We start from the raw sequence: 15455 nt of genomic DNA, 5'->3' as shown, positions 1-15455 counted from the left end.
TTGTACTCCAGCCTGGGCAACAAGAGCGAAACTCCATCTCAAAAAATAATAATAATAGCATTAAAAAACCACATCTATTTAAAATTTCGAAAGAAAAGGAAAAAAAAAACATAGACTATGATGTCTGATCATCTGGTTAGAATCTTAGTGTGCCATTTAGAAGACTGTGACTCAAGGCAAGTTACTTAAATTCTCTGAGAATCAGTTCCCCTATCTATAAAATGGAAATAGGAAGAGTATCTACCTCATAGAATTGTTGTGATAAGCAAATGAGATAATCCATGTAAAATGCTTATCACACTGGCCAATAGTAAGCCTTGATAGGAGGTAGCTTTATTATTATTACTACTATTATTTTGAATCTTTATTGAATATACAAACACACACTTAGTGTGATTTTACATTTAATTTTTAAAGTAATTATTAATAATTTATATAATAATTTCCCTTTCCTTTCTTGAGAGGAAAAAAATTGAATACAGCCTATTATAAATCATCTGCAAAAAGCATTTCTCAGTGCATCATAATTGTTGAGAGGTCTTATGGTGTCAGCTGCTGCAAACAATTTAATTTAAATACCAATCTATGGTAATGTAATCAGATGAGTTGTCTCCAGAGGTTCTATATGTACTACGTTATCATGTCTGTAATGTAAACAACATTTTTCATTTGGGCTTTTGGGCTCTTGCTTTCACTAAAAGCCATAAAGTCATCAATGATAACCAGAGAATATATTATCTTGTTATTACATTATTTGTAATAATAATACTTGACAAAAGTGATTTGAAGAGTAATATGTAGAATGTTTAAAAATAAAAGTAATTAAATGAAGTAATGAAAGAATGTAGTAAAATATCTGTTATATGAAGACACTATTAAAGAAGAGAATTTGGCCTAAGCAATGGCTTCCCAATCAGGTTGTGCATCAGACTCACTCTTGGGGTTTGACAAAAAATGAAAGAAGCTGGACCCTCAACCCAGACTTACTGAATCAGCAGCTCTAGGAGTGAGACCTGCATCTGTGTATTTAAAAGACTGCATAGATGATTTTGGTTTGTGAATGATTGGCTTACCTTATCCTGCACACATTGATCATATCATATAGGCTGCTATATGAGCTGCCTTGGTAAACATAGACTGATACTCACCGTCATCAAGAATCATGATCAGCTTGAGAGAGCTTTACTTAGTATATTACGGTTGTTTTCTATATTTAAGCTTGGGCTGTCAGCTGTCCTGAGCATACAAGGGACTGCCTCTTTGATTCAGTCCTCCATCACTCTCCTTCCCCTCTCGAAGGTTAAGTTTTCCCTCCCTGCACCTCTTCCCCTCTTTCTCCCTTCACTGTGCCCACAGGACAACCCAGCATGTTTAGTACAGGCAGTTGCCTCAACACCCTGAACTGAGCTGGCCTTGCCTTCTTGCTGAGCCAACAGCTTGTGCAGCACCTGGTCAGGGCCAGCTCAGTAGTCCAGGCAGTCAGTAGGCATGACCACCTGCACAATGAATTACGGCTGAAGTATCATGGAGTAAACATTTTAGACCCTTGCCCTATGAGAGAATGAATACACAAACGGACAATGGCCAGCTTATATATAAAAACAGAATTCTGCAGACAATGTGCATCAACCAGTCCAAGAAACCAACCTACCATCTACAGTATCTAACAAGTTAAACTATCAGCAACTGGGTTAAACTGTAGCAACCAGCCCAGGCAGCCAAACAAGAAACCCTGTAGCAACCTGCCCCAAATGGCCAGGACTTGAATAATTACTGACAGCTTCCTCAATTTTTGCTCCTACTTCCAACTTAGGGCCAATCAGAGAAAGTCAATTATATACCCCTAAACAAACACACAGCATACCCCCCTTTTAGGTAGCTCAGCTACAGCTTCCCTGTATCAATAGCCTCCAATCAGGACATAACTGCAGCCTTCTCCCACCCTCCTCTGTCCTCTGCCTGCTTTTGAGTTTCTGCCAAACACAAGTAATGGTGGCTGGCTCCCTTGCTTTGAAAAATTAGCTTTTGTTTGTTCTCATTTGGGTGGTCCTCATTTATTTTCACCACTAGGGAAATGGGGCTGCATGCTTGAAATGGATCACTGAATTGTTCTTTGATGCCAGAAATGTCTGTACTTTAGGGAGGCTGTTAGATGTGGCCAAAAAGAGCACAGCAGTAAGGGAAGAAGTGTAGAGTGGCTGGGGTTAAGGACATAAGCCTTGGATCCAGACTGCCATGGTTCAGATCCTGGCTCTTCCACTACCAGCTGGTGAACCTGAACAAGTTACTTAACCAATTTGTACCACAGTTTCCTGACCTGTTAAAAAACACTGGCAATGATAATGGCTCACAGAGTAACTGGAGGGGTTATATGAGACAAGCCATGTAAAGCATGAATATCTGGATTTCAGTGCTATCAACAGAGAGAATAATCTGCCTCACTAATTTATGATACCCACCTGGCCCCATTCACCAACATTAAACTGGACTAAAAACACTTTTCTTTCACAGTCAGTAACTCTAGGAAATCCAGGGGTATAAATACTGCCGACGCCAAAATCCATCTCAAAAAGATCTGATGGGGAAGTGACCTTATTCCTCAAAATCCCTCATATGCACACTGGTAGTCTCTGTTTTCTAGAAATCAGACTTTTTTTTGTGGGGGGGGGGCATAACTTAAAATTACAGAGCTTAAAATATATAAACATTTTTTGTATAACTAGAAGCCCATTGCTACAATTCAAAGACTGTGACCATACTGTTCATCAGTAACAAAGAAAACTCTCCATTTAGGTCTTCTGCTAGTCCTGGTAAGAAAAATCCTACTTCAGACCATTAAAGCTAAGTTATTTTGACATAATCATGATTCTTTTCAATAAACATTAAACATGACATTGTGGAATATCAAATCTAACCAAAAATGCCTATACTTAACAAAACAAAGATTTTTGTCTGAATTATCTCTGGCTACACTCAACACTTCCAACAGGCAGTTGCTCAACTTTCCAATGTCTGCATAAAATACAGTTCTGAAGCCAATTTTTTTAGACTAAAATAAAAAGCCACTCGAGCATAAACCTTCATTCAACGAAATTGGTTAAATAAGATTTAATTAAGAAAACTAGGAGCCACGTTCATTGCAAATCGTATTTTACTTTAGCATTTCACTTGGAATTAAGTTAGGGGCTTAGGCATGCATTGAAAACACCAAAGGATAAATATCTCAAAGTTCTAAAAATGTCCTAATACGAAAATGATATTCTGGGATGATTTCACAAGGGCCAGAAGACATCACACATTGCGAACCCAGTGAGGGTGGCATTGCGGACGAACAGAAGATGCTTTCACGCGGGTTATCCGTCTTTCCCAGGCCTCGGCTCCCTTGACATTGCTGCGATACCCAAAATTCTTTGAAACAGAGAAGGCAGGGCTGGCTTCTGGGTCCCAAGGAGTCTCTGCGTCCTCCCCGGGAAAGGAAGGGGCCGGTTCCCCGGCGGGAACTTCCCGGAGGCCGCGCCAGCCCCGCGAGCGACCCCAGCCGTGCAGGGCGACGCGGAGCCTACGCCGAGCTGGCCCCGCGGCGCGCTCCGCTCCCCCGCCGCCCCCGGCCGGTCCTGGCCGACTCACCCAGGCCGCGCCAGCCCAGCGCGCCGTCGCAGCTGTCCAGCACCGCGCACAGCTCCCCCAGCAGCGCGGGCGGCAGGTCGAACAGCAGGGTGTGCGCCGACAGCGCGCCGCGGGCCCCGCAGTTCCCCGCCATGGCTCGGTGGCCCGAGCCCCGGGAACGAGGCGGAGCCCAGGCCCCTGCAGGCCCGCGACAGGCCGTTACACAACCGCGGAAATCCTGCTTCCACGACGGCGGCAGAGCCCTAGGAACACGCAGTTCCCCGGCCCCGGCAGGGGCGGTGCCCACGTGACGCAAGGCGCGCCTAGCCCGAGATGCCCGTGCGGCCGCTTGGCCTGGCCTGGGGGGTTACCCAACCCGGGTTCTCCCTTCGCTGGCTTTGCGCCCCTTCACACCTCTGCGGTGGGGATGGAGCTGCTGAAACAAGCAGAGTGAGAACTGGAGAAAGCCCAGAGCTCAGAGCTACCAGGGGCCCACCGTGCCCCATGGCTAGGCGGTCTCCTGGTGTGGATAGCTAGAGATGTCATTACTTCTTTAAAAAGTTTGTTTCTGAAAGTTTCTCCCTTCCTTCTTTCCTTCCTTTCTTTTCTTCCTTTTTTTCTTTGTTTTGAGTCAGGTTCTCGCTGTGTCGCCCAGGCTGGAGGGCAGTGGCTGTATCTCAGCTCGCCGGAGCCTCCACCTCCTGGGCTTAAGGGATCCTCCCACCTCAGCCTCCTGAGTAGCTGGAACCACAGGCGCGCGCCACCACCCCCAGTTAATTATTATTTTTTCTTTCTTCGTAGAGAGGGAGTCTCGCTATGTTGCCCAGACTGGCTTCAAACTCCTGGCCTCAAGCGATCCTCCCACTTCCGACTTTCCAAAGTGCTGGGACTGGGGGTATTAGCCACTGTCCCCGGACTATTTATTTTTTATCCTGTCAGAATAGCTATCCATGTTCATCGAGGAACACTTGGAAAACCCACAAAAAAAAAAAAAAACTGAAAAAAGAAGATAATCACAACCCCACTCAGCCCATTTACCCTCTAAAAGTTTTGACACATTTTCCTCCCAACTTTTACTGAATTTAAACAGATAAAAATGTGCATATATGGGATTATTACTGGAAAAGATGAATGTAGATATCAACAACAGAAAAACAGAAGACACACCAAATGAGAGTAAAATTATGCTCGTTTTCTTCACGAGGCGGCCCCTCCTCCATACACCTACTTGGTTTTAAGAAATTCTCTTCCTCATGGGCTTCCCTGATGAAATATCGTTCCATCATTTTTTCCTTCCTCAAAGTGCTTCACATAATCTTCCTTTTTGCCTTCAACATGGAGTTTAAGTAAAATTATTGTTTTGAAATCTTCACGGAGTTTAAGTAAAATTGTTGTTTCGAAATCCTCTAGGTCACACAAGGCATGTTACCAGTGACAAAAAGTTGTTTTCAAAGTGGTGAGAAAAAGCTTAGCCTTAATGACTGGAAGAGTGGGCAGTGACCATCAAGTGAAAACACCAGAGGTGTTTTTAAACCTCTCAGATTGTAGTCTTAGAAATATCTTCCCCTAGAGATCAGGAGTTATGAAACACTAGCATTTCATGGCCCTACCTGAATGGTCCTTGTCAGCGAAAATACTCCATAACAATATACCTAAAAACTGGCAAAGCCCATACTGTGTGGGCAGGAATTTCGATATGCCGTTGTTCAAGGTTTTATTGTCAATCTGTACACGCTGTACACCCCTTCCTTCCTTCCTTTCTTTCTTTCTTTCTTCTTCCTTCCTTCCTTCCTTCCTTCCTTCCTTCCTTCCTTCCTTCCTTCCTTCCTTCCTTCCTTCCTTTCTTTCTTTCTTTCTTTCTTTCTTTCTTTCTTTCTTTCTTTCTTTCTTTCTTTCTTTCTTTCTTTCTTTCTTTCTCTCTCTCTCTCTCTCTCTCTCTTTCTTTCTATTTTGTTTTAGTCGCTCTGTCGCCCAGGTTGGGATGCAGTGGTGTGATCTTGGCTCACTGCAACCTCCAACCCCTGGGCTCAAGTGATCCTGCCACTTCATCCTCCAGCACAGCTGGGACTACAGGTGCATGCCACTATGCCCAGCTAACCTTTGTATTTTTTGTAGAGATGGGGTTTTGTCATGTTGCTCAATCTGGTCTCAAACTCCTGGGCTCAAGTGTTCCACCCACCTCGGCCTCCCAAGGTGCTGGGATTACAGGCATGAGCCACCGCACCCAGCCCACTCTACACCTCTTAAAGGGACTACCTGAACACTCTGAGCAACAGAGGCAAGAGGTCATTAATTATTTGGTAGCTCTTGAGTTGCTACTACAGGGGAGGCAAACTCACTCAGAGGAACCAGGAAATCACTGCAGATGAGGGAAGCAATCAGAACAGCCTGCTTTGCCAGATCTTGTAATTTACCAAGAAGCAAGGATCCTATGTGAAAGCTAAAGTATGTGAAATTTCCTGTATTTTCAGGGTTGGCAGTTGTTCTCAGACCATGTTCCCTCCCTATTCCTAAAACTGTCTTTGAGTTTTGATTTTTATATCATCAGGTTATATCATCATGGTTGCTGTCAACTGCTGATCTCCCCGACTCCAATTCCTTCTCCTCATTTTTAGACTCTCTAGCTCCTGGCCCATTGTTGCTCTCTCCAGTACTAATCCTGTCTTAGTTCTCAGTGATTTAAAATATATGTAGAATAACTATTCACAATAGCAAAGATATGGAATCAAGCCAAATGCCCATCAACGACAGACTGGATAAAGAAAACGTGGTACATATACACCGTGGAATACTATGCAATCATAAAAAGGAATGAGATCATGTCCTTTCCAGGGACATGAATGGAGCTGGAGGCCATTATCCTCAGCAAACTAACACAGGAACAGAAAATCAAACACTGCATGTTCTCACTTATAAGTGGGAGCTGAACCATGAGAACACATGGACACATGGAGGGGGAACAATGCACACTGGGGCCTGTCAGGCGAAGGGGTAGGGGAGGCAGTGAATCAGAAGGAATAGCTGATAGATGCTGGGCTTAATACCTAGGTGGTGGGATCATCTGTGGAGCAAACCACAATGGCACATGTTTACCTATGTAACAAACTGTACATCCTGCACATGTACCCCGGAACTTAAAAGCTGATGAAACAAAATTATGCACACACACACACACACACACACACACACAGATATATATGTAGAATAGATGGTGATCTTTCCAATGCCTGGCCTCTCATTTCCTTGACTCCTCTCCTCCAGTGACATTGTACTCCACCCAATGCTCCATTTCAGCCACTCAATCCCATGAGCTACCCTAGAATTTGTCATTATCAATAGCTGCATCCCATCTATACTTTCTTTCATGAATCCACTCTCTGATCATACCTCCTGTCCTTCTAGCGCATTCCCTCTAGTACTCTGACCCCAACAATCCTTTCCCTTCACCAGATATCCAATCCAAAATCTTGCTGCCTCTTTTCTGGCTCCACCCTCTTGACGTCCTCACTTTTCTGCTTCTCCATTAGGTCTGTGGTCAATTAATATATTCACTCCTTTGCATATGCTCTACATTCCCTTGTTCCTCTCCCACTTTGTTGAGCTCTCTTGGCAAGTCTAAAATCCTGATTAAATCCAATTTTCTAAGTTGGCTCTGCACCCATGCACCTGAGTGTAGCTGGGGAACAGGGTGGAAAACCAAAATCCTGTTAATTGAACTCAATTTAAAATCAAGGCCAAGACTCTCAAGTGGGTCCTTTATGTCACTGGGCAAGCATACTATGCACCTTTAGCCAATGCAGTCTTCTGGTCTCCTTGAAAGCTATGCTATGCTTTCTTTTTTCTCAACTCCCATCATCCTGTCCTCCACAAATGATCTTGAGAATATTTATTGAGAATACCGATGCATCAGGAAAAAAAACTTCCATGGAATCTCACCACAACATCGAACTATCTACTAGCATCTGTGCCAACATACTCTTTCTTCTTGTTTTCCATGGATGAATTATCTAGGCGCCTATGTAAATCATTAGACTTCATTTGTGCACTGGATCTTATCTCTAGTACCAATTCAAAGGCATCAAGGGCACCTGCTTTCCCTGGTCCCTGTTACATTGTGAGTTTTTCACTCTTTACCACCTCAATTCCATCAGCATACAAATATGATGTTGTTTCTATCAACTTAAACCAAAATTTTTGATGCCACTTCCCCCTTCTGTCTTTGGTCCCAATTCTTTGCTCCCCTTTGCAGTGTAGAGCCGAATATTCTCATTGTGTCCGATGTCCTCTTCCTATCTTCTCTTAAACCAACTCTAATTAGAGGCACCCCTCCCACCTTACTCCACTAAAACTACTGCCTTCAGGGTCACACATGTCCACATCATTGCTAAGTAAAATAATTAATTTTCAGTCCTCACTTACTTGACCCATCGGTATTTTTGATACAGTTGATCACCCCCTCCTTCTTGGACACTTTCTTCATTTGATTTTTAGGATACCACATTCTCTTATATTTTTCACTTACCTCATTGGTCACCCCTCAGCTTCCTTTGCTGTTCCTCCTCTTCTCCCTAAATTCTAAATGTTGGAGCAACCCATGACTCAATCCATGGCTCTTCTCTATCTACACCCACTGCCTTGCTGATCTTAATCAGTTTCAAGGCTTTAGGTACCATCTATATACCACAGACTACCAAATTTATTTTTAGTCCAGACCTCTCTCTTAAATTCTAGAGTCATGTCCAAAATTGAATTCTTGATCATGCCTCTTAAACCTACTCTTCCTGCATTCCTCCATGTTTAGATTAACAGCAACTCCACCAGCTGGGCACAATGGCTCAGGCCTGTAATACCAGCACTTTGGGAGACTGAGGCAGGCAAGCTGCTTGAGCCCAGGGGCTCAAGACCAGCCTGGGTAACATGGCAAAACCCTGTCTCTACAAAATAATAATAATAATAAAAAATTATTAGTAGTTGGGTGTGGTGGTGCACACCCGTAGTCCCAGCTACCTGAGAAGCTGAGGTGGGAGGATCACTTGATCCCAGGAAGCCAAAGCTGCAGTGAACCATGATTATGCTGCTGCACTCCAGCCTAAGTGACAGAGTAAGACCCTGTCTCAAAACACACACACACACACACACACACACACACACACACACACACACACACACACCCCAAACAACGCTCCCCCGGCAACTCCATCCTTACAGTTGCTTAAACTAAAATCTATAGAGTCATCCTTGACTCCTCTACCAGTTCCCAGCTACCAGTGTAATCCCATGTTCAATCTACCAGCAAATCCTGTCAAGGCTATTCAAAATCTAGAATCTAATCAATTTTCCTCACCTCCACTGCTGCCATTCTGGTTTGAGCCACCATCACATATTGTCTGGATTGTTATAGTAGCCTCTGAACTAAGGATAGCTTCCACTCTTGCTTCCAACACTGCAGTGAGATTGATTCTTTTAAATCCTATCTAACTGTGTCTCCCCTTTGTTCAGAAGCCAGCAATGGCTCCTAATTTCAGTCAATAAAAGTCAAACTCTTTATATAATCTGCATTCTTTCTCCCCTTCCCATTCTGCTGCTTTGCCCTCTGATTTTGTTTCCTTGTTCATTGTTCATTCTGCTTTAGCCACAATATCTCGTTGCTGGTCTTTGAACACAAAAGGGAGAGCCCCACATTGGAGGCTTTGCACTTGCCACTCCCTTGCCTGGTATGCTCTTCCCACATGGCTAAGGTCTACTCAGACCCCCATAATTAAAATTGCCATGGTTCGTGCACTCAGATTGGGGCTGAGATATGACTGAAATTGGTCCAATAATGTATGACTTGGGGAATCATATTTCATTCAGCTATATCTCTTCTGGATCAGAATAAGAACATGTAGCAACTCTGGTCATGGATGGGAACCATCTTGCAACCACATAGACATCAATATTAGAATGAAACAAGTCCTGGGAATAATGAGAGGAAAAACCTAGTGAGAGGAAAAACCAAGTCCTTGCTAATGTCATTGAACAGTTCATTCATTCTAGGCCTGGAGCGTGTCCTACTTGTGGTCTTATAACTATATGAGATAAATTTCCTTTTTAAGCCAGGAATCTTGTTATTTGAAGCCAAACGCATCCTAGCTGACGCACTAAGCAGGCACTTGGTAATACTCTCTGGTTTGTTGAGCACCTATAAAACCTATGGGAAGAAAACTAATCCCTGTCTAAACCTGGAGTTCAAATGTGTACACTGTATTTGGTGGGATGTGAGATGTGTATGAAAACCAGATTGCAGAGAGAGGCAGCTGAGACCCTGAGACAAAATAAACGTTGGGAAAGAATGATTCTGGCAGCATGGGCAGAAGCAGTCTGAAGTTCTAGAAGTGCATGAAACTGGACTAGAACCCATGTAGACCCAGACACTTCAACCCCATCCTACCTTCCCACTGCCAGTATACGTATTATCTGGAAAAAAGAGGACTACGGTTAAGTCACAAAACTGTGTGACATAGCTCTTTGCTGTGGGATCCTCTCCAACATCCCCCTGCCCCCAAGTTTTGGATACCAGAAGAATAAAGTATTTTTATCCCAGCTGGAAAGAAGATAACAGTGAACTGCAAAGACGAACAAATGGAGATGCCAAGGAAACCCTGAAGGCCATGGTGACCATGGCACAGATACAGAGTAATATCAGTGACCAAGCCCCAGCTAAGCACAGGCACAAATCCTCAGAAATCTAGAAACAGGTGAGGGAGAAAAGAGGTGAGGCAGACAACAGCTCTTAATATATATGAGACAAGTATCTTGGTAGTAGCTATTTATACAGCCACCCCTAGAGATGGATGTTCAAAAGACTCTCAAGTTTGTGGGACCGATGATATTTTGTGGTTTGGGAAGTAATTTCAAAACAAAGATCAAGAACCTATCCCATATTTGAGCTTCATCCCTTACCTATAACCTACGACCTTACCCTAGAGAGTTATATATACGTTGGGGTTCAGGGATAGAGTAAAGATCAGGAACGGGGTGAAGACATTTGTGGTACATTGCTTGGTTATTTTATTTTATTTAAAAAATTGTTTTGGTAGAGATGGGAGTCTTGCTATGTTGCTCAAGCTGGTCTCAAACTCCTGGGCTCAAGCGATCCTTCTACCTTAGCCTCACAAAGTGCTGGGATTATAGGCATAAACCACTGCACCTGGCTACTTAGTAATTAAAAAAAAATGAAGATTGAATGTTTCTTAGGCTTTCATCAAAATGACCTCATGAAAATAACATGTAGCCAGGAGCCATGGCTCACATCTCTAATCCCAGCAATTTGGGAGGCTGAGGTGGGAGGATCGCTTGAACACAGGAGTTCGTGACCAGCCTGGGCCACATGGCAAAACTCCGCCTCTCCAAAAAAAATACAAAAATTGGCCAGGCATGATGATGTGTGCCTGCAGTCCCAACTACCTCAGAGGTTAAGGTGGGAGGATTGCTTGAGCCCAGGACTTTGAGGCTGCAGTGAGCCGTGATCAAGCCACTGCACTCCAGCTTGGGTAACAGAGAGAGACCTTGTTTAAAAAAAAAGGAAGAAAAGAAAAGAACATGTGCTTGTTATTCCTCCAGTTCTATATGCGTGTGTGTATATATGTATTTACATAGTATATCACAGAAAATATATAATATTTTAAAATAACATTAGGTTTGTGTTCGCTTATAACTCAATTTTTTCCCATTTAATAAGTAAAAAACATTTTTTCTAAAAATCAATTATGTCACAACATGATATATACCAAGATTTTAACAATTATCCTCTTAGGATTGATGGTGGAAAGGAGTATTCAGTACTTCATTTTCTTACTTGAGATTTTTGTGTTTTCAAAACTTTCTACAATTATTATGTATCATCTCTGTGATTAGAAAATCCTCAACTATAAAAAATAATTTCTTCCAACACTTTGTGATTAATCCCATTTGACTGTTTTCTTTCTAAACCATTTTCATGGCATTTTTCAGTTTAGGTATGTTGCTGTGATAACTTTTGCCTAGTCACCACTGACTTTTAAAAGTCTGATTTTCATGTTTGAATAACTTTCAGCCAAGGGCTTTTTATGATAATTTCAATATCAGCTAAAGTTTTGTTTTTGAAGCAAACATTTATTTACCCCTAGAAGAACCCCAGACATGTGGGAAAAAAAAAATCTGAGATTATGGCTAAACATTTTCTCTTTCATTAAGATATTTACTCGGATTGCTTACAATTTGAGACTGGAAAAGGGCTTAGAGGTCCTTGTCCAACTCCTACAGTTTACAAATGACACAACTGCTGCTGGCCATAAGAACTCTGGGTGCAATATTTATTGGAAAAAGACTTACAAAAATGTTTACACAATAAAAATATTGTTTAAGATATCCAAAATTTCTTTGGCATATAATGAACATAAATCTTGTGTATTTTTCCTCTGAAGGATCCAACTTTCTGTCCAGGCATGGTGGCTCACACCTGTAATCCCAGCACTTTGGGAGGTTGAGGCAGGTGGATCACCTGAGGTCAGGAGTTTGAGACCCGCCTGACCAATATGGTGAAACCCTGTCTCTACTAAAAATACAAACATTGGCCAGGCATGATGGCGTGCACCTGTAATCCCAGCTACTTGGGAGGCTGAGACAGGAGAATCACTTGAACCCGGGAGGTGGAGGTTGCAGTGAGCCAAGTTTGTGCCACTGCACTCCAGCCTGGGGAACAGAGCCAGAGTCCCTCTGAAAAAACAAAAACAAAAACAAACAAACAACAGCAACAACAACAACAACAAAAAAAAAACAGTATTTGACTTTCTTTTCCTTGTCACTGAATAAATCCGCCAAATAAACCCTATCTTAGTCTCAGGCTGCCATAACAAAATCCCACAGACTGCATGGCCTAAAAAATACAAATTTATTTTCTCATGGTTCTGGAGACTGAAAGTCTAAAATCAAGGTGTTGGCAGGGTCCAATTTCTGGGGAGGGCTCTCCTTCTGACTTGTAGATGGCCCCCTTCTTGCTACACCCTCACAAGGTCTTTCCTTGATGCATGCATGTGGCAAGTGTGAACTAACTCTGATGTCTCTTCTTATGAAGACATTTCATATAAAGACACTAATCCTATAGGATCAGGGCCCTATCCTTATGACCTTATTTAACCTTAATTACTTCCATAGGTGTCCCATCTCCAAACACAGCCACTCCAGGGGTTTGGGCTTCCACATAAGAATTTGGGTTAGGTGATAGGGCTTGCAGGGTGTCAGAAACATTCAGCTGGTAACAAACTGTACGTAATTTCAAGAAATAATGTTACATCATCAAGTTTCAGAGTATACATCCTAACAACACTTGGTCATACATTATCCACATCTTCTGGTCTTTCACAGAAGTTATGGTTCCTCTTTCTGTTCTTGTACAGAATTTATTACATTGTTCTGAAATTTTATAGCAGAGTAAAGCTTGGATGTAATCTGGTGCCTTTATAAAGAAGACAGTAACAAAGGTCTGTATGTGCAAATACTCGGCATATTTAGGTTTAAAAATCTTAGTAATTGTTCAGATCAAATGTCCTCAAGACTCATTTTGACAATTCCATAGCATTTACCCTCTCATTACATACCATCTTTCTTGAAATTTTGCCTTTTTTGTCCTCCATGATTACACTCAATATATTTTTTTCCTACACACTGTTTCTTCTGTTTCCTTAACTAGCTCTTCTTCTGACCTGTATAATGTACCCACAGGCTGAATTTATTGATCCTCTTATTCGGGGTCTTACAGGTTTCATATAATCTCTCTCATTCTTCATCTATCAATCTGTAAGTCGACTACTTTGATATTTGTGTCATCAGCCCTAACCTGCCCTGAAGATTCTCGTCTCACCTCCTGTATTTATTGAACAATTCCATTTGGATTTCTTGCCTCCATCAAATCAGCATGTCCCAAACTGATTATTTCCTAGAAAATAAACTTCCTTGTTTCTGATCACATGGGCCAAGGTAACTCTGAGTAATTTTGACTGACTGATTTACACTATATTCAGAAAGATTTACTGGGCACCTTGTGCTAGATACCTATATCTAATAAGTCAACAAATCTTGTTCTTCAAATAGTATTTTTGATATGTGTCTGGGTCTTTTCTAATTTGTCTATTACTTCATGTTTGAGATTTTGCAATATCTCTTACTTGGTGAACCCCTACTTATTCTTTAATACTCAATTGAAAAGTCACCATTTCTGTGTTGCAGGTTGAATTGTGTACCCCCAAAATGTATCTTTAAGTCCTAACCCTGACTACCTCTGACTGTAACCTTAATTGGAAATAGGGATGTTGCAAATGCAATCAAGTTAAGACAAGCTCATATTGGATTAGGGTAGCCCCTAATTCAATGACTAGTGACTTTATAAGAAGAGAGAAATTTGGACTTGGAGACACAGAGGAGGAAAAGGCCATGTAACAACTGAGGCAGAGATGGCAATGATGCAGCCACAGCCAAGGAACTCCAAAGATTGCTGGCAACCACCAGAAGCTGGGAGAGGTGTGGAATAGATTCTTCCTCAGAGCCTTTAGAAGGAACAAACTATACACAGACATCTTGATTTCAAAATCTGGCTTCCAGAACTGTGAGAGAAGAAACGTCTGTTGTTTCAAGTCACTCTTTGTGGTAACTGGTTACAGCAACCCTAGGAAACTGAAACACTTTATAATCTCCATGAAACCATTTATAATCTCCCCAGAGTTAACCATTTCTTTCTAGGTTCTGTAACATTCAGTACTCCTTTCCATCGGAACTCATTTTTGGGTATTGTTTTCCCGTGGGCTTGTGAAGGATTGGTGTGTAGCAAAGGAGTCAGTCATCTTTGTGTACCTGGTATGCTGCTTGGCAGAGAGTAACTTCCCAATAAATGTCTAATCAATGAAAGAAGTGATGACCTTGCCTTCAGACAATAATAATTACAACTACCATTTAGCGAGCACTCACCGTTTGCTAGGCACAGTGTTATTACTTTACATGCTATGTTCTGACAACAATTCTCCAACACCAACTGAGTGTCCTGCAATTCATCCCAATTCTAACACTAACTACTGACTTAGTACAGATTCCACAAGTTAAGGACAAGGTCCATAATTTCTAACACTAACTACCCAGAGTTAATGCAGTCCCCACAAGGTCTCAGTCCCATGAAACAGCCCCCACTTCAGACGCCAGCTGCCAGACTCAGGTACCTCCAAGCTATCTGCATCTCTGCCTAGCTAAATACAAATTTGAGAGTCCCCATGATTCCCTCCAAGTTGGATAACTCACCAGAACAACTCACGGGATTCCGGAAAGTGCTATGCTTATTATTACCATTTTATTATAAAGGACACCAATGAACAGCAAGGTAAAGAGATACATAGGGCGGCAAGGTCTGAAAGGGCACCCAGGACACAGCTTCCATTCCCTCTCCAGATGCTCCACCCTCCCAGAATATCAATGTGTTCAACAACCACGAAGCTCCCAGAGCCTCATTATTTCAGTTTTTATCTGGGGTTTCATTACATAAGCATGATTGAATAAATTATTGACCATTGTGATTAAACTCAATCTCCAGGATGGGGTGGCTGTTACTCCAGTCCCCTGGTCATGTGCTTGGTCTTTCTGATATGGCCATCCCCTTCCTTGAAATTATGTAAGGGCCCACCATGGGTCACCTCCTGAGTTAGCATAGATTCAAATATGAAAGGGGCTCATTATGAATAATAGAAGACATTCTTGTGGCTCTAGAAATTCCAAAGGTTTTTGAAGTTCTGTGCCAGGAAATGTATTTGGTCTTTGTGCCTGAACAATGGCCAGATAGATTTTTTATT

At 42.2% G+C, this 15455-nt stretch overlaps 3 protein-coding genes across 5 annotated transcripts in view; 2 read left to right on the top strand and 1 right to left on the bottom strand.

The window, feature by feature from the left end:
* IRAK3 (interleukin 1 receptor associated kinase 3) overlaps positions 1–3898 on the bottom strand; it is a 58866-nt gene extending 54968 nt beyond the window's left edge. For all 3 annotated transcript variants that reach the window (XM_050748320.1, XM_050748321.1, XM_050748322.1), the window contains exon 1: positions 3628–3898. In XM_050748320.1, the coding sequence (XP_050604277.1) occupies positions 3628–3760 (133 nt within the window). In that variant the 5' untranslated portion in view covers positions 3761–3898. The remainder of the gene's footprint in view (positions 1–3627) is intronic.
* LLPH (LLP homolog, long-term synaptic facilitation factor) overlaps positions 1–15455 on the top strand; it is a 648032-nt gene that overhangs the window by 583801 nt on the left and 48776 nt on the right. The gene's annotated exons all lie outside the window — the stretch shown is intronic.
* TMBIM4 (transmembrane BAX inhibitor motif containing 4) overlaps positions 1–15455 on the top strand; it is a 529849-nt gene that overhangs the window by 478320 nt on the left and 36074 nt on the right. The gene's annotated exons all lie outside the window — the stretch shown is intronic.

The sequence above is a fragment of the Macaca thibetana genome, chromosome 11 (genome assembly GCF_024542745.1).
Source record: "Macaca thibetana thibetana isolate TM-01 chromosome 11, ASM2454274v1, whole genome shotgun sequence".
Lineage (NCBI taxonomy): Eukaryota > Metazoa > Chordata > Mammalia > Primates > Cercopithecidae > Macaca > Macaca thibetana.
This window is presented reverse-complemented; position numbering and strand designations above follow the sequence as displayed.